This window comes from Lynx rufus, unplaced genomic scaffold (assembly GCF_022079265.1).
Source record: "Lynx rufus isolate CCGP_SWC_20201006 ecotype Redwood Valley unplaced genomic scaffold, mLynRuf1.p SCAF_24, whole genome shotgun sequence".
Classification (NCBI taxonomy): domain Eukaryota; kingdom Metazoa; phylum Chordata; class Mammalia; order Carnivora; family Felidae; genus Lynx; species Lynx rufus.
The window spans coordinates 195,685-218,868 of NW_025814839.1; the positions used below are offsets into that span (position 1 = coordinate 195,685).

The following is a 23,184-nucleotide window of genomic DNA, read 5'->3' on the forward strand; positions in this document are numbered from 1 at the left end:
ACTCCGAGATGGTGTCACGTGCTCTACCGACCGAGCCAGCCCAGCGCCCTTTCGTTCCTTTTCAAGGCTGAGTCGCATCCACTGTGTGGATGGACCGCGTTCTGTGCATCCAGTCACGTGTTGATGGACGTGGGGCTGTTCGTACCTCTTGGCTGCTGCGAATAGAGCTGCCGTGACCGCTCGTGTTCACGTTTCTGTGTGAGCTGCTCTGTCCGTTCTCTCGGCTCTGTGCGCAGGGGCGCAATTGCTGGGGCGCCTGGTAGCCCCGCGTGTAACATTTTGAGCACCTGCCCCCTTTTACCTTCTGGCCCCCGGTGCACGGAGGTCCCCGTCTCTCATGTCCTCACCAATGCTTGTTTCTCTCCGCGTTTCTGTTGGCCTTTACGCCGTCCCGATGGGCAGAAGGGGTCTCTCGCTGTGGTTTGGTCTGCCTTCGGTAGCCGGGGTTTATCAGGCTGTGTAGACAAAGCCCTCTTTATGCACATCCTCTTTGATCCTCGAGCAGCCTTACGGGGTGGGCGCCGCTCCCCCCGCCCTCTCTGAGGAAGACACTGAGGGTCAGAGAGGTGTGGTGACTTACCCAAGGCCACAGAGCTGGCGTTGGAGCGAGGTTTGAACCCCGGCCCCGGTGGAGCTCTGCATCGCCAGGGTCTCTGTGCGTCTCAGGTGGTGTTTCTCATCGGTGCCTCAGGGAGGACCAGCTTCGCGAACGGGGGACAGTCTGCTTTCCGCCTGCCCTTTCTGGCTGTGTGCTTCTTCCATTTCTTTGCTTCGTTGTTTTTTGTTTTGTTTTGTTTTTCTGCACTTTTCGCAGGGGGATTTCTCTGTTCTGTCAGATGCTGACTGCCCTTCTGGAAGCTACTGCCAGGGGTCACTGTGGGGCTAAGGCAGCGTGGCTCTACCAGCCAGGCCTTGGTGCTGGCAGAAGCCAGGACTGGATTTTCCGGCTCTTTCCGCGCGCTCTTCTCTTGGCTGCCTTTTTGACTTCACGGCGGTTTGCTCCGTGGTCGTGGGCAGGCCGTGCGTCATGAGCGGAGAGCGTGTCTGTTCTCACTCGGCATGTTCTCAGATGGCACACACCTGGGCATCGGTCTTCCGTGTGACCCTGGGCCGGTGTCTTAGGCTCTCTGGTCTTTACTTTTCCTTTTCGGTACAAAGCAGACAGCGGCACGGAGGGACGCCCTTTACGGCGTTTGGAGGAGGACGGTCTAGTACAGAGGCCGCGAGGCAGACGAGGGTCAGAAGCTGCCTGTTAGGTGCTGGGTGCGTGGCTGGGGGCCTTGAACCCTCGTACCAGCCCTCTAGGGTGGAGGTTTCATTTTCCCCGCTGAACAGAGAAGTTCAGCAGTTACCGACTCAGCAAGTGTAGAAATAGGGCTCCAGGCTGCACACTTTGGCTCTGGAGTCCGCACGGCCTCTCCTGATGCCAATGGTACTTGTAGGGCGGATGATGGAGGGTAGCCGCCGGCTTTTCGTGGCCCCCCCCCCCCCCCCATCCATGCTCGCCCATGCGGTAACTTGTCCGGGAGGCCTGGCGCTGAGCCCCGTTTTACAGATAAGGAGACCGCAGCGCATCAAGGTCCAGGAGCTGCTCGCTTTTGCTCACCTGGCTCGTAAGTCGACAGAGTGGGATTCGAACGCAGGAAGGCCGGCCACACAGCCCAGCGCCTGGGGTGGGCCCTTCCCTGCTGAGCTGGGGGCCTCTCCAGGGCCCGGAGTCCCCTGGTGGGTGACTCAGAGGAAGTGGTTAGCAGCCTGACTTCCTGTGCGAGTCCGCGGGGCCCGTCGCCTGCCGGGGCCGCGGGGCCGCCCTCCGCCATGGGGGTGCTGCAGTGCTCCTTCCGCCTGCCGGGCCGCTCACCGCTGCGCTCTCCCCTTTGCCACAGCAACAGCTGGAGGAGGAGGCCGCCAAGCCCCCGGAGCCCGAGAAGCCCGTGTCGCCGCCGCCCATCGAGTCGAAGCATCGCAGCCTGGTGCAGATCATCTACGACGAGAACCGGGTACGCCCTGCCCCGGCCCGAGGCGCCCCGACTCCCTGCTCTCCTGCCCGCCCTGGGCCGGCCTCCGGGTGGGGTGCGGGTGTCGCCGCGAGGGGCCTGGCTCTCTCCCCGGGCCTCAGCATTCCCGTCTGAGAAACGGGGACCTCTGCCGTCTCCCACGCGCGCACACGGGCCTGAGCGGGAGCGGACGGGGCGGCCCGGCGTGGACCGTGGCTGGCCTGTGGGATGCGGTGTGGAAGTGTAGGCGCCAGGTTGGGGGCGGGCCTCAGGGGCCAGTTGATTGGAAGGTTGAGGTGGGAAGGATTGGGCAAGCGGCTTGGCATTCGTGCCGGAGAAATTCCTGTCGCGGGGAAGACGATACTGATGTTATTGTTACGGACGATAACGGCAAACGTTAAGCGAACGGCTCCTACGTGCAGTGGGCCAGGTTCTTTACGTAGCAGTCCTGGGAGGGTGGGTACAGCGACCGTTTCCATTTAACAGAGGGAGAAACTGAGGCCCAGAGACACTAGGTGACTTGCCCAGAGCCACACAGCTAGAAAGTGGTGGACCTGGGACTTGAACCTGGGGGCCATCAGGTCCTAGATCGTGAGCGCTGGCCTCTGCGGACGTTGAGGCCTGGAAGGGGCCTTTGGCGTCGTTGAACACAGGGTCTGTAGCAGGCTGAGGGGGCTCCTGGGGATGTGGAGGGCCGGTGCTTGGTGATGGGAGGGGGCCCAGTCTTGGGGGAGTGGCTTAGGGCACCAGAGCAGAGTGTCTGCGGGGCCCGAGGTGCCCTGAAGTGGAACCCGGTGTCTGGTGAGGTGCTGAGCTCCTTGTCATCCCAATCAGGCCAGCGAGTGCTCCGCTTCCACGATTTAGAGTCGACTCTTTGCACGTGTACTCGGGGCCTGTGGATCTGAGTTGCCTCCCTTATTTTGCAGATGAGGAAACTGAGGCCCGGAGAGGGACCCGTTCCTTGTCTTGAGGTTACAGAGTGAAGTGTGACCGATGGGGTACCTCGTCTCCCTGCCTCGTCTCCTCTGGGCCCCCACTCCCGCCCAGGGGTCCTGGCCATCTTTCCCAGCCGTCTGTGCGATAGGCTCTGCCCGGGTGCTGGGCCAGCGTTCACAGCGCGGGTGGGGGCCGGGAGGGTACTGGGGCCAGGGAGCCTGGGAGCCTGTGCTTGGTGCCCGTGGCCGCAGCTCCGGGGCAGGAACCCCTGGATCAGTTGGACTGGCTACGCTTCCGCCTGTTGAGGCAGCAACAGATACGGGCCGAGACTGAGCCTGCTGGGGGCCCAGAGCTGCGTGCTGGGCCTTGCCGGGCCGGTCGCCCTCCCGCACCCTGGCCCCGTCACGAGACGATAGGGGCGCTGAGGGGTCACGTATGCTTTAGCTGGGTGCCCGTGGGTTCACGTCGCATCTTTGTCACGCCTTGGCCGGGTGACCTTGCGCAAGTTACTTAAACCTCCCTGTGGCTCACTGCAAAGCGATGATGGTTCCGGCACCTTCCTTGCACGGCGGCGTGAGAATTGAACGAGCTCCTCATGTAGCGCCCTTAGAGCAACGCCTGGCGGTGAGCGACTGCTATTTGGTGTTTGTCGTGGCCGTGCTTCTTTTCTGGTGATTGTTTATGTTTTGCAGGATTTCACTTAATTCCCTCCAGATCTGTACCGAACAGGTACTCTCTCCATTTTACTCGTTAAGAAATCGGGGCCCAGAGAGGGAAGGTGAACTGCTTGAGGTCGCACAGCAAGTGAGCGTTGTGGCTGGGAATCGGAGTCAGGATTGAGCCGACTCCAGGAGCCTGTGGTGGAGGGCACTGGGGCAGGGCTCCCGCGTGTCGCCCCAGGCGGCTCCCCTGCCTACCGCCGCCGCCCGCCCCCCCGCCCTCCGATCCTCGGGTGACAGGGCAGGCGTGCTTCTCTCCAGCAGCTGTGGAGGCAAGTTGGTGGCCCTGCTCAGGATGTCACCACACTGCCCTTGGTCCTTGCCAGGGGCTGGCACTCCAGCAGGCTGCAGCCCCGAGCCCTCCGGGACCGGGTGAACGCAGAGGCACGGGCCTTTGGTGCCCCCGTGGGAAGCCTGGCCCGCCTTTCCCTGGGGTTTGTCCTTCAGGTCGCACCAGGTGCTCCCCAAAGAGCTGGGGCTGCAGATCCCATGGGTCTTTGGGTCCTCGGCTCAGCACTCCCCTCCCCCAAGAGCAGTTCACACACCCCCTCCCGGTTCTCAGCCAGGATGGTCTCCCTGCTAGAATTGCCGCCTCCTTCTGTCCAGGGTCCAGGTTTTCTGCAGCTTCTGTGTGAGTGGGGGGGGGGGGGGGCGGGGGGAGAGAGGAGGGGGGCTTGGATCCCAGGCCGGCCGCCACCCGGATGAGCTGGGCCATTTGTTTTAGTCTCGGGTCTTTGGCTGCTCTGGGTCCCGGCCGCGTTCTTGAAGTCACTGGGTTGGATGTGACCGAGATCGTGGCTGGGGGGGGCTTTGTAAACTGTAAAGTGCCGTACCAGGAAGGGTCCGGTGAGTCAAGACTCGTGGGTACGAGAGACAAAAACTCAGCTCAGATTGGTTGAGGCTGAACGGGGTCTATTGAGTCTTGTAATGACATTACCGTGAAATTGGTTATTTCAGGTATGGGTGGATCCAGCCCTCAAATAAGATGTCGGGGAGCTCTGTGTCCCCATCCCCGCTTTCCCCGCGTGCCGGAAAGCCTGCTGCAGCTCTAGGTGCCCCCGCCTCCCAGGGCACTTAGGAAACAGTCCCAGGGCTGGTGCTCATTGGCTGGCTGGAGTCACATGCTCGTTTCTCAGCCAATACCCAGCGTGGGGGGGGGGTCCGACTATACTGAGTGGTCAGGGCTGGGACTCAGCCCTGCCCTTGGGAGACTGACCGCTGCCCCACCCGCAGGGCTAGATGCAGGGAGGGGGATTCTCCCAAGAAGAGCTTGGGACTTGCAGGCACTTGCAGCCTGTGCCCCCCACCCCGGGCTGGTGATTACCACGATGGGGCCCCAGGGTGCTGGCATTGCCCTGTCTGCTCCCGCACCCCAGGCTGGGGCCTTCCTGCCCACATTCGCGATTTCATTCCGATGTCCTCGTGGTGTAGTAGTGGCTGGGTTAGGTTACATGACGCTCCATGATTTCCCCGAGGCCTCATAGCTAGTGAGCGGCCGCTTAGGACTTGAACCCTGGCTCCCCAGCTCCCGGGGGGGCTGAGAGCAGGCCCCTGCCGGGTAAGTTCAGGTTCCCTGGGGGCATTAGACACATTCTCTTCATTCGTTCGTTTATTCATCCATTCGGCAGCCCTGTAATTGAACACTTGCTCTGTGCCCACCGCCGTTCCAGGCAGCGATGCACAGCGGTGACCTTGGCCCACTGGCATTAACTCTGTGGTCTGGGAGACAGAATCACACCCACACATCACACCGTGGATCCCAGAATTTTGCCCCTCGTTGTCACTGATTCCCCTTTTTCTCCCTTCATTTATGCCCCCACTCTGCCCCAGCCCCACCTGCCTTTGTTCTTCCTGCCTCAGGGCCTTTGCACTGGCTGTGCCCTCTGCCTGGAGCTCCTTTTTCCCACTAGGCTCGCTTGCTCCTTCAGCAGTTTGCTCAAACCTCCCCTTTTCAGCAAGGCCCATTTTGTCCCTCTGCTTAATCCTGAAAAGCTTCAAGAGACGGGTCTCCTCTTCCTGGCTTTGATCTTCTCTTTTGCCCTTGCTCCCCCTCCTCTGGGCGTGGTTCGTATTTTATTGTTCATTTTGTTTATCGTAAGCAGAAGTTCTGTGAGGGCAGGGATCTTTGTCTCCCCAGCACCTGGAACAGTGCCTGGCACATAGTAGGTACTCAGTAAACATTTTTTGAATAAATGCAGGATGATAGAGGGGAGGGGAGACACTTCCCCCTGGAAGGGTCGTCTGGTTTTGGGGGTGCCGAGGTTGGTCCCTGGCCCCAGTGGAGGCTAGCGTGGGGGGGGGGTCCCTCCCTGCGGGCTGGGCCTCAGGGCCTGGAGGCTGGGTGGGCAGGAAGCCCCTCGGCTGCCTTTGGCAGAAGCAGCCAGAACTTCCCGCCCCTCCCTCCCTCGGGGGATCAATAGGATTAAATTTTAATCCTCCTTCCTTTCCTGCTGGTTCCTCTGAGAGGTGGATGACAAGGGTCTGTCTCTAAATGCCTTGCCGGCTGGAAAACGCAGCTTCCCTGCCGGGCACGGCCTGCCTGGCTTTTCCACATCTTGGGCTCCTGGGCTCCGGCTCATTATCCGTTCGGGGCACATGGATGGGGCGCCCAGCACGCACAGCGGGAGCCAGTTGAGCAAGGCTTTTCCTGCCTCCCAGGAGCTGCCTGTGTGGGCGGGGCCGGGCAGGTGCACACCGAAGCCGAAGCCGAGCCGGAGGCGAGGCGGTGTTTCTGCAGGCCCCTGGGGGCGGGACCAGGCGGGGAGGGAGGGAGGGAGGGTGGTGGGCCGGGATGGGGAAAGGCTTCTTCGAAGCAGTGGGTGGGCCCCCACCCCTGAGGAGGAGGGCGTTCGGGGCGTGTGGGGGTCACAGCAGGGTCTCCTTTGATCTTCAAGGGGAGTGTGTGAGGGGCGGGAGGTAAGGCCTACAGGTCTAGGATCGTGTCCACGCTTCAGGGTTCTGGTAAAGCAAACACATGAGGTGTACAAATAAACGCCAGTTTGCCTGGTGCTGACTCTGGAGGAACTTGGGGCCCTGGGCAATTGAGGCAGGCTTCCCGGCGGAAGCAGGACTTGAACTAGGTGTGCAGAAACGGGCGCTCTCGGCACGAGCCGGAAGGATATTTCCGGGGCGGACGACCCCCACCTGTTCCGAACACGGTGGGGAGGCTGAACTTATGGGGGCTGAGCACATGCACGCACATAGGTGCACACACGTGTTTGGGTGGACCCCTCTGGGTGACTGTGTGCATGTGCGCGATTGCGAGTGTGTGCGTTCTCTGTGCATTGCTGAGCGACGAGGAAGCCAGAGAGTAAGAGCCACATCTTCTCGCGTCTCCCGTTTCCGGCATCTTACTAGTAAGGTTTTTATGTAATGTGATTAGGGGCGCCTCGCTGGCTTAGTCGGCAGAGCACGTGACTCTTGATCTCAGGGTCGTGAGTTCAAGCCCCACATTGGGCTACTTTAAAAATAAAGAAATAAAGAAAATAAAGAAAATAAACATCTAATACGATTAGGGGTGAGCAGGACAGAAACGAATAATGCCGTCGGTAGTGATGCGGATGAGAGTATCAGTAGCTGAGACCAGGAAGCATTTTGTAGAGCATTTTGGGGGTCCAGGCGCCCCGATGCCCAGCTTCAGACTCCCCCAGCCCATCCTGCGTTGGGATTCAGGGCTTTCAGAGCACCGGCTCTGGTCCAGTCCCCAGCATGGGCACCTGCACTGGGCTCCCGCCTCTGTGAGCCGTGTCTGTGACGGGCCATCTCTGCCACTCCCGGGGTCCAGAGTTCCTCCAGGTTTCCTCTTCTGCACGTAGAGAATGTCGGCCTAACGAGTACGTTAGGACGGATTCTGCCTCCCTGCCACGTCTCCCCCATCACGCCCCATGAACGCTCTGGGCAGCGTGTCGAGGCCCCGCGTACAGATGTGTGTGCTCAACTTCTGGGGTAAGCGCTGGTCTGAAACGCTGCTGTGCTTGGCATGTGGGCCCGTGGGCGGGGGGGGGGGGAGGGGTGCTGTGGCCGGGGCCTGGGGGAGGGGCGCTGGGGTCTCGGGCTTTCTGGGCGGGTGGGTGCGTGGGCGCTGCCCCCACTGTGGAGGAAGGGGTTGGGGCTTGGAGCTCAGGCCCGACTGGGAGCTGAGGAGCTAGAACAGGGATCTGTGGCAGGGGGGTGGTGGGGTGAGGCTCCGAGCCCCTGCCCGAGAGGAGGGGTGTGTGCGTGTGTGTGTGTGTGTGTGTGTGTGTGTGTGTGTGTGTGTGTGTCGCTGTGACTCGTGTGCACGTACGGGACGTTATCACGGTTTTTTGTGCATTTCCACACCCGCGCGTCCGCGGGCACCCTTGTGCGACCTGTGCAGATGTGCGCAAGTGGGTGTGCTTGGGGCGTGTGTGTGGTTGGTCGTTTACACTTCACGGATACGCATGTGCCCGCACCTAGCGCGTGTGGCCGTGGGCGTGGGTGTGAGTCGGCTTGTGTGGCACCCACGTGTGCGCACATCTGCGCCTTTGTAGACGGAGGCGCGGTGTTGGCCACATGGGCGGGGCTCGCGTGCACCTCTCTGTGCAGGTGACCCAGGCACAGCCCCCAGGCTCTGTGGCCACGTGGACCCCGAGGCCCCCTGCAGGAGTGCAGGGTCTCGAGCGAGACCCTCACCTGAGCCCCCACGTCTCACGTCTGGTGAGAGCCCCTGCCCCTCCCTTCCTGTTGGCCCGAGCTTCTGGATTTGTCCTCCGCACGGGAGCCGCCGCCAGTGGCCTCCCAAAGGCCAGGCGCAGCAGGGGCCCCATGGACCCTCTGAGGGGTTTGGCTTCCGTCGTCAAGGTGGGGAGAGGCTCTCCGCCCAGGGGGCGGGAGGGAGTTTCTGGCGCGGTGCTGAATCCACGGCCCGCACCTGTGGTCCCCACCGTGCTCCTTGCTGGGGGGGCGGGGGGAGGCCCATTTGAAGGGGTCCATTAAGAGAGACTTCGTTCCTTGCAGGACGTCCTTGTAAAAGTCCTGGGGGGTTGGTGCCTTGAGTGAGTGTGGCCGTTTTGCAGATGGGGAGACTAAGGCCCAGGTCAGTGGAGCGGCTCGCCGAGTGTAGAGAAGAGCTGACTCCTAGACGTTGCCACCGGTGGCCAGGTTGTGGCGGGAGAGCCCAAGAGGCAGGACCTCCCCCCGGCCCTCCCCCCCCCCCCCCCCCCCCGCCGTGAACTGGCCAGCGATTCCTCCCACTCCACCCCTGCAGGCTGAGCCAAGAAATGGGGTTGGGCCGAACGGAGCAGGAGCAGGAGCAGGGTTGTGGTGGCAGGAGGAGAGGAAGTGCCCCCAGCGAGGCACGAGGAGGTGGGGGTGCTGGTTCAGGGCCTGCCGGGTCGCAGCCTCTGCCTGGCCCGTGTCGGGGCCACCGAGTGCGAGCCGAGGCCCCGTGCTTCCTGTCCGTAGCTAGCCCTTATGTGGCACCTACTGTGTGCCAGATCCTGGTTTCGGAGCGTTCCAGCTGCCTGAGGCGGTGCCGTTGTGACCCGTCTTGTAGAGGAGGAAGCTGAGGCTCAGGGAGGTGGAGGGACTCGCCCGAGGCCACGCAGTTAGCGGACTTGAACCCAGGCCAGCTGGCTGTGACGCGCTTGCTCTGGGGCACCGCGCTATCCAGCCTTTCCGGTGCCGCGGCATCTCTGGGACGGTTTCACGGAGGGTTTCTTCGGGTAAGCCGTGGGTGTGCCCTCCTCTGGAGACCGAGTCGTGCCTTAAAGGGCCCCAGGGTTGCCGAGGGCCGAGCAGTGGGGCCCGGGGGAGTGTTGGGAGCAGGGGGACTCTCACGGCAGGCACGCGCTGCCTGCTCGCCCGCGTTCCCTGCGGCTTTGGCAGGTTAGGAGGGGACTCTTCCCTGCTCTCTTCTCCAGGGGCTGCCGGAAGCCCCCCTCTCTAGGTGCCCGCGTTCCTGAGAGTGAGGATGTGGTCGAAGCTGGAATCTGCTATGGTTCATAGGACGCAGGCTTCTGGAGCTCCCGCCGTGGGCACTGGGCCCAGATCCAAGACCCCTGCTTACCTGTGTGATGTGGCAGTTTCTGGTGGCCTGGCCCCTCCAGCCGTGCCCTTCCTGCTCTTGGCATTTCTTTTTTTTATCTAGATGAGAAGTTGCCGCTGATCCCCACAGAACCTCGGGACTGCACAGAAACTCCTCTTCATCCGTCAAAACCCACCTCATGTATCCCTCCTGTTACCTTTCTGGAGAAGCTGTGCCTTGCCTGTGCACCATACATACCTCTCTCTGCGCGAGCAGACTGGCCCTGTCCTCACTGTCCTTGACCAGCTGCTCTAATGTTAGACTTCGGTTTATTGCAGGCAGGGGCTGGGTCTCATTCATTCCACGTTTTGCCCCAGTGCTTTATTTTTCTTTCTGTATTTATTTTTTCAAGTTTATTTCTTCATTTCGAGAGAGAGCAAGCGAGCAGGGAAGGGCAGAGAGAGGGAGAGAGAGAATCCCAAGCAGGCTCTGCACTGCCCGCGCGGAGCCCGACCGACGTGCGGCTCAAGCCCACGAAATGTGAGGTCATGATCTGAGCTGAAGCCGGGAGTCAGGTGCTCAACCGACTGAGCCCCCCGGGTGCCCCTGCCGCAGTGCTTAATACAGAGTGGGCCCTCAGGAAGCGTTTGGGGGGCTGATGTATCCCTCCCCCGCCCCCTACCCATTTCTTCCCTTGACCTGCTTCAGGAATTCTCCCGTCTTCAGCCGCATGGTGACACTTTCTCTTGCTCTGAGGTACGGCCAGGGCAGGGACACCTGTCCTCCAGCATCAGACATACTGGTCCCAAGCTTAGGGGTGGCCCTGTGTGGGACCTGGCCTTTGTCTTTCTTTCCTCTCGGAGTCCGGAGATAAGAAAGACCTTTTCCTTACACGGTCTTTCTGTGCCTCAGTTTCGTAGTACGTTAAACGGGGACTTGTCATTTATGCGCCTCGCGTTGTGTTTGGGTGCGACTTAAATATTGATAACGCCTGCTTTGTGCTCAATGCTTGGCCCATAGCAGGTCCCTGATAAAGTGGCCGTCGTTACAGTGATAGATCGCCCCCTGATATTTTGGCCCCCAGCCACACGCTGAGGCTGCTGGTCTCGGGGTTTTGGCTGTGCACAAAGGGGGCTGAGAGCATGGCTTGTTCATGGGTGGGCTGGGCCCAGGGCTCTAGGCGGAGCTCGTTCTAGGTGCCAGCTTGAGCCCACCTACACACCCACTGTCTGTCTGTCACGGGGAGCCAGGAGAGGGGGAGCCGGCCGGCTGGCTCCCGGCCCCCCTCCTCCCTGCCGCGACACCGGGAGCCTGCGCCTCGAATTCTGTCGTCAGCCACGTTCCCCAGGGCTCGGGGTCACCCTCTTTTAGTGGGTCTGGATCGGGGGATCCTCAGAGGTAACTTGCTCGGCCGCCCGGCTCCCTCCGGATACCGGATGGTCTCCCTGAGTTTGGCTGAGCCGGGAGCACCGGCCCTTCCCGGCCGCGAGAGGACTCAGGTCTCCCACGTGCGTGCTGTGGGCACCCCGCTGCGCGTGGCACGCAGTGGCCCGGATCCGACGAAAACCCCGCCGAAGCCGCCGTCCGCGGTTCTCTGCGCACCCCTTCCCCCAGCTGGCCCCGGGCCATCCTCTGGGCCTCCCGAGAGCAGGCCCTGGTGGTCCCGGGCCGGGGGCCCGCGGGGCCTGGCGGAGGCACAATGTCCGCCTTCATGGCTGGGCCGGAGGTCCAGCCCGCTGCATTCACAGCCACTGAGCACTTTCTGCCACATGTTCCTGTTTTCCTAATAAGTCCTGGGTTGTGAGTGGGGAGGGAGGCGGGGAGGCCCCAGGGCAGCTCAGAAATAGTCACATGATTGTGAAATACAAGAATCCTAGAAAGGGTATCTCTGAGAGCCTCTGTGTCCCCCCCGCCCCCCCACTCCCTGGCTGGCGCACTAGCTCTGAGGTAATTGCAGACACCCAGCCAGCTTCCAAGTGAAGGAAGGCATCTTGGGCCTGGCGGAGTGGCCTGCTGGCGGGGAGCCGTGCCCACAGCGCTGTGCCCCGGCCGGGGGGTGGGGGGGCGGGGGTTGGGCCCGAGGGTTTGGGGGGGCCGGGCAACGGAGAACACCGTGCGTTTGTTGGAATCGAAACTTGGCCGGCTTGCCAGGGACGCCGCAGGGGTATTGAGGCCCCTCTGTTTGTCTCCAGCGTGGGGAGGGCTTGCGGGGGGACCCTGGCGCCCCCTCCCCCCCCACCCCCCCCACCCCGGGGCCGTGGATTGGCTGCTGGGCTGGGCAGCTGCCTGCTGTTCCGGAGACCTCTATTTATAATCTGTTCTGTGTTTTTTTTTTTTTTTTCTTTTTTTTTTAATTTCTCCTCCTCCCCGTCACCCTGCAGAAGAAGGCTGAAGCCGCCCATCGGATTCTGGAAGGCCTGGGGCCTCAGGTGGAGCTGGTGAGCTGGGGAGGGGTGGGGGCGGGGGGGGGGCAGCTCTGGGCAGGGGTGGCCGGAGAGGTGGGCAGGGAGGCAGGTGGGCGTGGAGGGGAAGGAGGAAGTCGGCTGTTGCCAAGGCGGCCCGGTCCTCTGGGGAGGCAGGAAATAGACGCTTGTGATAAGGGGGACTGGCCGATAGCGGGGCGGGTGGGGGGGTGGGGAGGCGGGGAGCTGGCTGTCCCGCGGCCAGGACCCACTGGAGCCCCCCCGCCCCCCAGTCGGGCTAGCTCAGCGTGGGAAGCCTTGCTCTGGGCCAGATGATCTCTGCCAGCTCATCGCTGTGTGGACCCAAGCTCGGTTTCCCCATCTGTGAGATGGGAATAGTAACCTCTGTCCCCTGGGGTTGTAGTGCAGATCGGCCGGATTAGCTTTCGCGAAGCGCTTAGCGTGGGTGCCTGGTGGACGGTGAGTGCTGAGCATTCGCTGGTATTCGTACCCGTGTGACGGGTGTCGGTGGCCTCTGCCCGGTGGGAAGATGCCATGTGGGTGGCAGGGCTGGGAAGCCGGCCCCAGGCCTCGCCTCTCTCAGGCCCTCTGTCACCTTCGTGTGTCACCAGAGAGACCCATGGAGGGAACGTGGACACTCTCAGCTGGTGGGAAACCTCAGCCCAGGAGGAATGGTCAGAGCCCAGCTGCCCAGGCCCAGTCAGCGCCCCACTGGGGCGGCGTGTAGGGACACACGCACGCACACGAGATGGCCGTGAGGGTCCCCGTGCACGCGGACGCTCACGCCTGATACGGTCTTACGCATTTGGAGCCTAATTTTAAACTCAGCTCCACCGTGTGTTTGCTGAGTGGCCTTGGGGAGAGGACTCGATTTTCTTTTCTGTGAAATGGGAACACCAGGATCTTTGGGGCGGGGGGGGGGGGGCGGCGGTTCAGTGAAATGATGCCCCGTGAGGCTCACGTAGCACACCCTTGCCCTGCACTCGGCAGCCGTGAACACGTAGAGGGTTGAACTCTTTGCTCCGGGTGTTTTTTCTTCGGTGGCCGCTGCTCTCTGGCCTGGAGTCCTTGCGCTCAGGCCACTGCGAAACGGGGAGTGGCCCCAGGTCCTCAGGTCTTCTCGGAGGGCAGGGCCAGGCAGGCAGTAGGGCGCTCCCGAGGCGAGGGGGACAGGGCCTAGGGCCCCTCTGGGATGGGTGGCAGGCTCCCCTTCCATTCGGGGGGCTTGCTTTCCCTGTTGGGTGTGATTTCTGGGGTGTCTCTAGGACCCTCGTTTTGTTTTTTTTTTTTTTGTTTTGTTTTTTTACATTTATTTATTTTTGAGAGACAGAGTGAGACAATGTGAGAGCAGGGGAGGGGCAGAGAGAGAGGGAGACACAGGATCAGAAGCAGGCTCCAGGCTTTGAGCTGTCGGCACAGAGCCCAATGCCGGGCTCGAACCCACAAACTATGAAATCATGACCTGAGCCGAAGTCGGACGCTCAACCGACTGAGCCACCCAGGTGCCCCAAGACCCTCGTTTTTTAAAAAATAGCCTTCCTGAGATGTTCACGTGCTATACGATTCATCAGTTTAACGTATCCAGGGGCGCCCGGGCAGCTTAGTCGGTTATGCATCCAACTCTTGATTTCAGCTCAGGTCATGATCCCGGGGTCTCCAGATGGAGCCCTGCTTTGGGCTCTGGCCTGAGCGTGGAGACTGCTTAAGATTCCCCCCCCCCCCCAAAAGTGTGCAGTTCAGTACTTTCTAGGATATTCGTGGGTGTGTGTGACATCTCTGCCATCCATTTCAGAACGTTTCACCGTCCGAGAAAGAACTTCGTGTCCTTAGCTATCACCTCCTTATCTTTCTGTTCCTCTCCTGTCCCCGCCTCCCACCGCTAACTTACTTTCCGTCCCTACGGGCTTGCCTGCTGGAGAGCTCGTATCAATGGACTCACACACTGTGTGGCCTCTTGTGACTGGCTTCTTTCACTCCCCATCATGCCCCCGAGGTTGGTCCGGGTTGTAGCGGGGTGTCTGTGCCTCGTTCCTGTCGACGGCTGAATGATATTCCATTGTACGGATAGACCCCGTCTGTTGGGCCATTTATGCACTGGCAGGCGTTATGCTGTGTTTGCTTTTGGCTATCACAGGGGCTGCGAACATTAATGCACAAGTTTCATTTTTATTTTTATTTTTTTTTTATTTTGAGAGACCAAGCGAGCTGGGGCCTGAACAGGGGAGGGGCAGAGAGAGAGAGGGAGACGCAGAATCCGAGGCGGGCTCCAGGCTCCGAGCCGTCGGCACAGAGCCTGACGCGGGGCTCGAACCCACGGACCGCGAGCTCGTGACCTGAGTCAAAGTCGGAGGCTCAACCGATGGAGCCCCCCAGGAGCCCCAGGACACAAGTTTTTGTATGGACAGGTTTTCTTTGCCCTCTCGTGTACACCTGGGACCGGAATTGGTGGGCCATGTTCATTCTGTTTAGCCTCTTGAGGAATTGCGAGACCGCTTTGTGAATTGTGCCCCGTCTTCCGTTCCCACCGGTAAGCTGCTTCTTGCCTCAGTTTCCCCTTCTTGGCAATGAGGATGGAGGGACCAGAGGTGGTGCCCAGCCGTTTCCGGACCTGGCGGCTCTCCCTTTCCCTTTCCTGACCTGCTTAGTCCCAGGGGCCTCCTGAGGGGGGGCGGGGGGAGGGGCAGATGAAGGTTGCTGTGTCCGGATGCCCGAGGAGCGCCAGTGAGGGAGGCAGGGTCGGTCTCCCCGTGACGGTCTCCCTGTGAGTGGGGCAGGGCATCTGCTGGGCTCAGTCCGTGTGATTCTTTCTCGGGTCTCCGTGGGTGAGGGGGTTGTCCTCTGCTTGGGGGTCTCAGAGCGGAGACTTCCTCAAGACTAGAGGCACAGGAGGCCGCGGTCTGGAGTGTCTGCCTGGTGGGCCGTGTGGTCGTCCCTGGAGCCCTCTGGAAGTCAGTGGGTTCTTGACTCGGTGGCTCTCGGTGGGGCCGAGGAGGAGACTCCCACAGACAGGGGGCCTGCTGGTGTTAGGCCTGTCCATTCTCTAGATGAGGCTCAGACCAGTGCCTTGTTCAGGGCCATGCAGCAACAGCTGAGGCAGGGAGGTGAGCTGAGCCTGTGGGGCTGCGGCCAGCCGCATCTGCACGGGTCTGCGCTCTGTCTGGTCCCCAAAAGGCCCCAGTGGCCGCAGGTGTGCTCCAAGGAGAGGCAGCTCAGAGGCGTGTGTACCCTGTGCCCGGGCTCCTTCCTGGAGGGCCCGATGCTGCGGACCCTCGGCCTGCGGTCACTGGGCTGTACCACTGTGGGATCCATTTCCGGGGGGCGGGGGAGGGGCTCTCTCATCTGTGGCCAGGGAGCCCCTAGCCCAGGGAGAGGCTGCCGGGCCTCAGGGACCGGGATGGTGCTGTCCGACCTCGCTGGGGTGGGAGGGGGGAGGCCTGGGCCTAGGAGAAGTTTGCTCTGGAAAGGAAGAAGATCGCGTAGGCCGGGCTGAGTATGCACCGCCCCCTCCCTCCGGCATCCCTGGGATTGGGGGGTCCAGGCCCGGCCTGGCGGAGGGGTGCTGGAGGGAGGGTGTGGGCCACCGTGGCCCCCGCCCCCTCTCCCCGCGGCTTTGAGTCATTGGTTTCCTTCCTGCTCAGAGGTGCTATTTTAAGAATGTGGTGTCACCAGAGGGTTGAGGGCCAGGGCTGACACTTCGTTTCTTAGCAGCTCAGTCCACCTGGGGTTGCTGGCTGCTCTCGGCCACCCTGCCAGCTGGCTGAAGTCAGGCCCGAGGGGGGACCCCCTTCCTTCTCCCAGAGACCAGCTCTGCTGTCCTTGTCATTTCTGCTTTACAGCCTTGCACGTCCCCTGCCTTGCGCTGTCTTTCTGCCCTCTGGATTGTTTGGGCGGCGCCCCCACTTTTAGAGGGGATGGAGGGACGGGGCGGGGGAGAGACGGGCCCAGGGCCTCCAACCAGGAAGGTGGGCCTTCCCAGTGGTACCGTCGCGCTCTGCTGGGGGGAGGGGGCTTCCCTCTTAGGTGCTGTGTCCCCTTGACAGGCGGTTGGAGCCGCCATATTGGAACTTGTCTCCTGGGACACAGGGAGGCTTTGCCTGGCCTTGCACAGGCCCCTCTGCAGGTGGCCAGGAGGCCCCCCAACTTGGGCCCTGCCCTCCCCCCCAGCCATGCACCTGCCGTGGAGGAGCCATGGCCTGTCCGACCCCCATCCCCCCCGCCCCCCCGCCATCCCACTCGGGCCTTCCAGAGTGGCGGCCCCAGGGAGCCTGTCACCATGGTAACGAACAGCCTCCCAGGACTCGGCCCAGACACTTCCCTTCCTTCCCAGGACTGTTTACCTCGAAGAGTGCTCAGTGAGTGACTCCTTCGGGGACAGCCCCCGTGGCTGGAGGCAGCAAGCCCGCAGTGTTCTCCGAGCTCTTCCGTGGAGACCCGCTACCGAGGGCCGCCTCTGGGGCCAGGTTGCTCTGTCCTTACCTGGCCGGGCAGGCGGCCACAGGTGAAGGCGGTTTGGCTGGTCACGGGCTGACTGTGCCCCTCCTGCCCTCTCCGAAGCCCATCTCCCCGCTTCCGGCCCATCTTGTTACGGAGAAGCAGAGCCCCCTCTCCCTGCCCGTCGCTCGCTCCCGGGGTCTCCGTGTGTGGTCCTTCAGCCCATCCTGGTCTCTTTAGGCTGTGGAGACGTGGCTGTTTGCCGTCCTCAAGCCAAAACAACACAGATCAGTCACCAAGTCTGACATTTCCTGGGTTCCTCGAAAGCCCTGTGAAGTAGTTGCTGTTTGCTCCGTGCCCATTTTCCAGATGAGAAAACCGGGGCCCAACGTGTTGACCCCATGTGCCCGAGGGCGCACGGCTAGCAAGGGAGGTGCCGCTTTGTACGTCGAGGCATCGAGGCATCTGTTTGGAACCTGAACAGATGGCCACGCCCACCCCTACCGGCCTGTGTTTTATGGGCACGTGGAAACATAAAGGACCGGTGCAGAGTCACCCCGGGGCTAAAGGCGCACGTTTGATGCTTTGAAACGTGGCTCAGGAGTCCTCGCAGGGCCCCTTGCTGTCGCGAGGGCCGTCCGCCTCCCGCGGTGACGCCTCACCCCGCTCAGCTGGGACTCTGCGGTGAGCCTCACTGGGGGCTCTGCAGTTGCCCTCCGGTTCAAACCCAGAGTGGGGCTCGCAGCCCCCCTCTCCGGCTGAGCGCCTTGTTAGCGCAGCCTGACCCGGGGTGGGGAGAGAGGGCTTGTACCAGCCGGGGGTGGGGGTGGGGCAGCTGAGCTGGGAGCCTGGAACTGGCCAAGCCCAGTGCCGACTTGTCGCAGGGGGAGTGCGAGGCACACGGGGAGGGGGGGAGGTGACCTTGTCATCAGCCACGGCTGCCTGCAGTGCCGTCCGAGGGCCGGGATGTCCAGAAGCGTGGAGGACCGGCCCCGCCTACGGAGGACAGGAGGCCCGTTACTGGGGACGGGCAGGTCGTGCCCCGTGGCCGTGCTGTGCTGCCTGTGGTTGGTCCCCATGGGCTGGGCCCATCGGGAGGCGTGTCCAGCTGCCTCCCCAGGGAGAAGTTCTAGGGCGGAGACCCTCTTCCCTCCCCTGGGGCCCTGTCCTGGGGCTGCCGCTGGCCTGCCTGCCCTCACGCTGTGGGCTCCTTCCCCGCAGTCACCCGTGGCTGCCCTGGGAGGCTCCCGCTGCGCATGGGGGCGGATGGCAAGGGAGAGGGTGACGCACACACGCACACACACGGGAAGACCCCCAGAGAGGGTGCAGGCAGAGGCGGAGAGCAGGGTCCTGCCTCCAGCGTCAGAGCTGAGACCGGATTCTCGTTGCAGCTCATTTCTGACCAGCTGTGGGCACAGATTTCGACCTCGCAGGGACTGGGTTTTCTCCTCCGTAAAGTGGGGATGATACTTGTATCCGTTAGCTCCTGCCATGTAACAAACCGAGTCCAGATTTAGTGGCCTGAGACAGCCACCGTTTCCGTTTCCTGTGAGCACAGAAGTCAGCTGAGCATTTCTCCTGCTCCGCGACAAGCTGGGCCTCGGCCGGGAGGGTGCGGCCGTAGTCTGTCTGCCTCCGGCAGGCCAGGCGTGGTTTCTCACCAGGGGCAGGCGAACAGGAGGGCAAGGCGAAACGCAGATGTGCGTTTTCCGGCCTCTGCTTTCATCAAGTTTGCAAGCGTTTCATTGGCCAGAGCAAGGGTGTGGCTGGATACGGGAGGCAGGAAACGCTGGCACCCTCGCTCCGTCGTTGCACCCTGACGTGATGACGGCGACACGGTTCCCTCTTGGGCCTTTCTGCCTGCCAGGTGCGGGGCCGAGAGCTCTGCACGCATGGGCCCGTTTGACCTTCACGACGGCCATGAGTTTAACCCCATCTGCGGCTGAACTTGCGGGGCACAGGTGGCCTATGTAACTCACCAGAGATGAGCGGCCGGCGAGCGGCAGATCCAGGCTGCGTCCCTGGGCTGTGCCCCTGGCCCCTGCGCACGGCGCCGGCGTCCACGAGGGAGGCGCGCAGCAGCTGGCCCTGCACCCTCTGCGGCGGCTCTCCCCGCACGCACTTGCTGCCGGGTGTGGGCCCAGGGCCCTCCTCACCGCCCTGCAGGTCCCTGCCGTTCACGAGCCCTCCTTTCCCCCTTCAGCTTTCCCGCGGGGCCCGTTTGGTCTGGTTCTGACGCATCCCCGCTACCGCACAGACGCTCCCGCGTCGTCTCCTCGTGGAACGCGGAGCCGCACGTCCCCGGGCACCCGCAGGAGGGAAGGGGCCGGAGGGCGCACACGGCTCGCTCCCCAACACGCGTCGTCCCGGTGCCCTCTGGAGCGCGTGCAGCGGATGTGGGGTCGCGCGTCTGCCTGTCCTCCCCTCGCCCTCCCAGGCTCCTGGCAGCGTTGGGCCCTTGTCCTCTGCCGGGCGGCGGGGGCGGCGGTCCCTCGCGGCGGTCTGGGGGCCCCGGACAAGAGCAGCTGCCCGTGGGGCCCCTAGCGCCGCACATGCTCGGGCCGGCGCGGCCTGGTGCCCCTGCAGAGCAGCCACGGTGGCCGTGCCCCGAGGGTCACAGGCCGCTCCCGGCTGGGGCCGCGGCCCGGGTCTCCCCGTGCTCTGGTTCGTGCCTGCCCATCCCGGAGCCGGGGCCCGGGCGCCGTGGTGGAGGAACGCGGCGCCCGGCCCGGCTCTGAAGCGTCTCCCTCTCCCTGTCTCTCCCTCCGCAGCCCCTGTACAACCAGCCGTCCGACACCAGGCAGTATCATGAGAACATCAAAATGTGAGTACTCGCGGGCAGCCTTGTGGACACCCGGTGGCTGGGGGGGACGGGAGGTCTGGCCTCGGAGCTCCGGGCTGGGATGTGGGCTCTCAGTTCCCGCGACGACTCCCTCCCACACGGGGCCGGGTGCTCGAGGAGGGCGCGGGAGAGGGCCGTTTGGCAAGGGTTTGGGGCCGGGTTAGGGCCGAGGTCGGGGTCGGGGCAGGCCCGGGTCAGGAGGGGCAGGGTGGCCCCGCGAAGCGCAGGGACACAGACCTTGAGCTGGGGAGGCCGGGTGAGGACCCTGCAGGCACAGCCCTGGCGAGACGGAGGCGGGGGGCTGTGGGGCCCCATCGCGTGTGGACGGGCTGTTCCCGATGGAGAGCGAGCCGGAGATGATGGCAGGTGGCCCGGGGCCAGCGGGGCCCGTGGTTTGGGCTCTGACGTAAGCACGTCTGGGAGTGTCCTGGGGTCTGCTCCGGGGGCCCTCGGGTGCCGCGGCCCGGTGTGCCGCAGCCGGGAGCGCTACTCCAGACCCGGAGGCTCGGGGGCTGGCCAACGTGGTAGCTCTCGGTGATGGGGCCTTTTCCCAGATGGATGCTAGGGGTGAGGAAATCCCGGTTAGGTGCCACCTGTCGCGGGTGGGGGCTGACCTGGCATCCTGGGGCAACGGGACCACGCTGGAGGCTGGTGGCTTCCCGTCTTCAAGCCGGGAGGGAAGCATGAGAAGTATGGTGGCAGAAGACGGTTGGCTTCTTTGGGGGGGGGGCATGGTCCGTTTGGCAGAGGAGGGGATATCACCTCATGTCGTTATCCAGGAGCCCCAGAGGCGAAAGGGGCCGCAGACCTGGCTCCTTGAAGAGCATGTGGCTGTGAACACTCGGCGATGTCAGCTTGGCGGCAGGCTCTTTGCATGTGGGTGCAGACGTTTTTGCGTGACCTCCGAGGGCAGCACTCAGCTTGTCCAGTGGGCAGGCCGGCCTGGTCTGATTGTCCCAAGCTCCCCTGGGGTGGAACCGCAGGGTGTCCGGGGCAGTAGTGAGCTTCCCGTCCCTGGAGGCATGCACACCTCCCGGTGGTCTTTAAGTATCCGCTGGTGTTGGTCCAGTTGACAGGGGAGTCCCTTCTTTTTAGTTTCGGGACTTGCGTGACTGGTCCGAGTTCTGGTCACTAAAACGGCCACCCCCTTACAGTCCCCAGTAACTGACGGAGCAGCCTCGAAAATCTCTTGTGGCCGGCGAGGTCCTTGGCGCGTTTGGGCTTAGGAGCACCTGCCGAGGAGGCCTCACCGGCGCTGTCGGGGGGTCCCTCTCGGCCTGGGGCTGGCCGGGGCCGTGTCTGCTGAGGCTGTGCTTTCGTGTGGCCTTGTGGGTGTGTGCCTCTTGACACAACACCATTGATTTTCCACTCGGGCCACCCCAGTCCCTTCTGTGCTTCCCGGGACCTGCTTCTCCCTGGGTCCACTGCTAGAGGGAGGGTGAGTGAGGGCACGGGGGGCCTCTAGGGCCGTCCTTGCTGGTTTAGGGTGCGGCAGTGGGGTGTTTCCTTCTGAGCAGGGCTGCTGGGAGTATTTGTTCCTTTATTCACTCAGCACGCATTTATCAAACACCTACTAGGTGCCAGGCCCTCTTCTAGGACCTGGGGCTTCAGCTGCGAGCGAAGAACAAAGAGCCATGCTTTTCGTCAGGCTTTGTCTAGTAGCGAGAAAGTGAGTTAAATAAGCGAGAAAATATTCCGCTAGTAAAAAGTACCGTGGGGGGGCCCCTGGGTGGCTCAGCCGGCGGAGCTTCCGGCTTGAGCTCAGGTCGTGATCTCACGGTTCTTGAGTTCGCGGCCCGCATCGGGCTCTCTGCTGTCGGAGTGGAGCCTGGAGCCTGGAGCCTGCTTCGGATCCCCTGTCCCCCTGTCCCTCTGCCTCTCCCCCGCTTGCCCTCTCATAGATACTTTAAAAAACTGTAGAAAGAAAGTACTGTGCTCACACAGCTGTCTTAAGCTCTTTGTACGTCGCTCACCCAGCTGTGTTTTTCCTTTTGACGTACCAATTTTTATAGTAATATCGTACCGAAATCTTACATAAGGTCTTCACTAAAAATGAGTAATTTTTTTTTAATGTTTATTTCTGAGACAGAGAGAGAGAGAGAGAGACAGAGCATGAGTGGGGGAGGGGCAGAGAGAATCGGAAACAGGCTCCAGGCTCTGAGCTGTCAGCACAGAGCCCGAAGTGGGGCTCGAACCCACGGACTGTGAGATCATGACCTGAGCCGAAGGCGGACGCTCAACCGACTGAGCCACTCAGGCGCCCCTAAAAATGAGTAACGTTTTAAGCTGAATGTGATTTCCATTTATGAAAATAACCATAAAGTCCAAACAAGAAAGGAGAAAGGTACAAATAATATTAGCGGATAAGGTGCCACCATGTCTCTGCTTAAGGATAAAGCTATAGACTTACGGAAACAAAAAAAAATGGGACTATTTCTGGCCCCTTCCCGTCTTCATCAGAGAATGGCTCCGGTCTATTGGGGTACATTCCGGCTAAGTAGGTGACTGCCTAGTCAGATTTGTTCCAAATCCAAATCACAGATGGACACATCTAAGTTTAAAACGTAGAGATGAGTAAATTTAAGATTTCTTATGTAAGTGGTGAATTTTGTGTTAGAAAAACATACCCGTAAGCAAATTATTCGAACCGATTCGTCCTTAGAATTTTGACGTCGTTCCTAGTTTTCCACGAAGATCAAAATGAGCTGTATTTTTAATTTCAGTACGATTGTTGGTGAATTAGTGCAGTCACTTACTTTAAAGAATGCGACGAAGATGGAAAAGGGGATGGGAGAGAAACGGGGGGGGGGGGCGGTGGCTTTAGCCAGGGGATCTGGGCCTGACAGCAGAGGGGACACTGTGGGGTTGAGCAGCAGTGAGCCGTGTGGGCCTCCCTGGCAAGTGGAACAGGTAGTGCAAAGGCCCTGGGGCAGGACTGAGCTGGTGAGGTCCCAGGCAAGGCCAGCATGGCTGCGAGGGCTGGGTGAGGAGAGAAGGTGCCAGCCAGCTCACCCAGGGCTGATGAGTTCGGGTCGTATTATTTGTGTGTGAAGGGAGGCCAGCAATGAGGTTTATGCTGGGAAGTGAGGTGCTGAGTTTTTGCCTTCAAGGCTCACTCTTGTGGCTGCCGAGAGAAAGGACCAGGGGTGGGGGGACCTTGGTGGAGGTGGCCGTAGCCACGCGGGCAGGCAGCGGTGGGTCTGGGTGCTGCGGCGGCCGCCAGGGGTGCCGTGTGGAGGGCCAGGGGCAGGGAGGTCCCGTGGCGGCAAAGATCGGGGGCCCGGGCCACTGCGGGGACCATGAAACCGCTTCCTGAGATGGGGGTCGGTGGCGAGGGGCCGATGAGCATCTGGCCCTTGTGGCCAGCCGCTGACGCTAAGTGCCTCAGTTTCCCCATCTGCGAGGTGGGGATGAGAGTGGCTTCTACCTGCGAGGGTTGCCGAGGATCCGGTGAGTTGCTGTCCCGGGAGGTGCCGAGCTCAGCATCAGGCACGTGGGGAGTGTTCTGTGGTCTTTGTTTCTCTTCCTGCTTCATTCGTCTGCTGCTGTCGCCCGTTCATCCAACAGATACTCTGAGTGCTCGCTGTGTTCTGGGCCTGCCGTTCTGCGATCTGGTGACAGCTTGATAAGGACAAGCAGAGACACCCCCCCCCCCCACCCGCCCCCGTTCCGGCTGCTGTCAGTGGGCCAGGTGGGGGGTTAGCCCCTCCCCAAGGACCTTGCCCTGTCACTTTAATTTCCCTGCGTGCTGGGGCTGCACAGTTAAAGTTAATTTCACGCTTGACTTCCTGCTGTACCAGCAATCTCAGACGTGTCCCAGTCACCTGCACCCACCTCCGCTGCTCTCCCT

The 23,184-nt window shown here is 61.9% G+C and overlaps 1 protein-coding gene across 1 annotated transcript in view; it reads left to right on the forward strand.

Moving 5' to 3' along the window:
• The window catches only part of NCOR2 (nuclear receptor corepressor 2), a 182,405-nt gene that overhangs the window by 53,715 nt on the left and 105,506 nt on the right, over window positions 1–23,184 (forward strand). Inside the window, 3 exon segments of the mRNA XM_047088379.1 lie at window positions 1,887–2,000; window positions 12,020–12,076; window positions 19,264–19,316. Coding sequence (XP_046944335.1) covers window positions 1,887–2,000; window positions 12,020–12,076; window positions 19,264–19,316 — 224 coding nt within the window.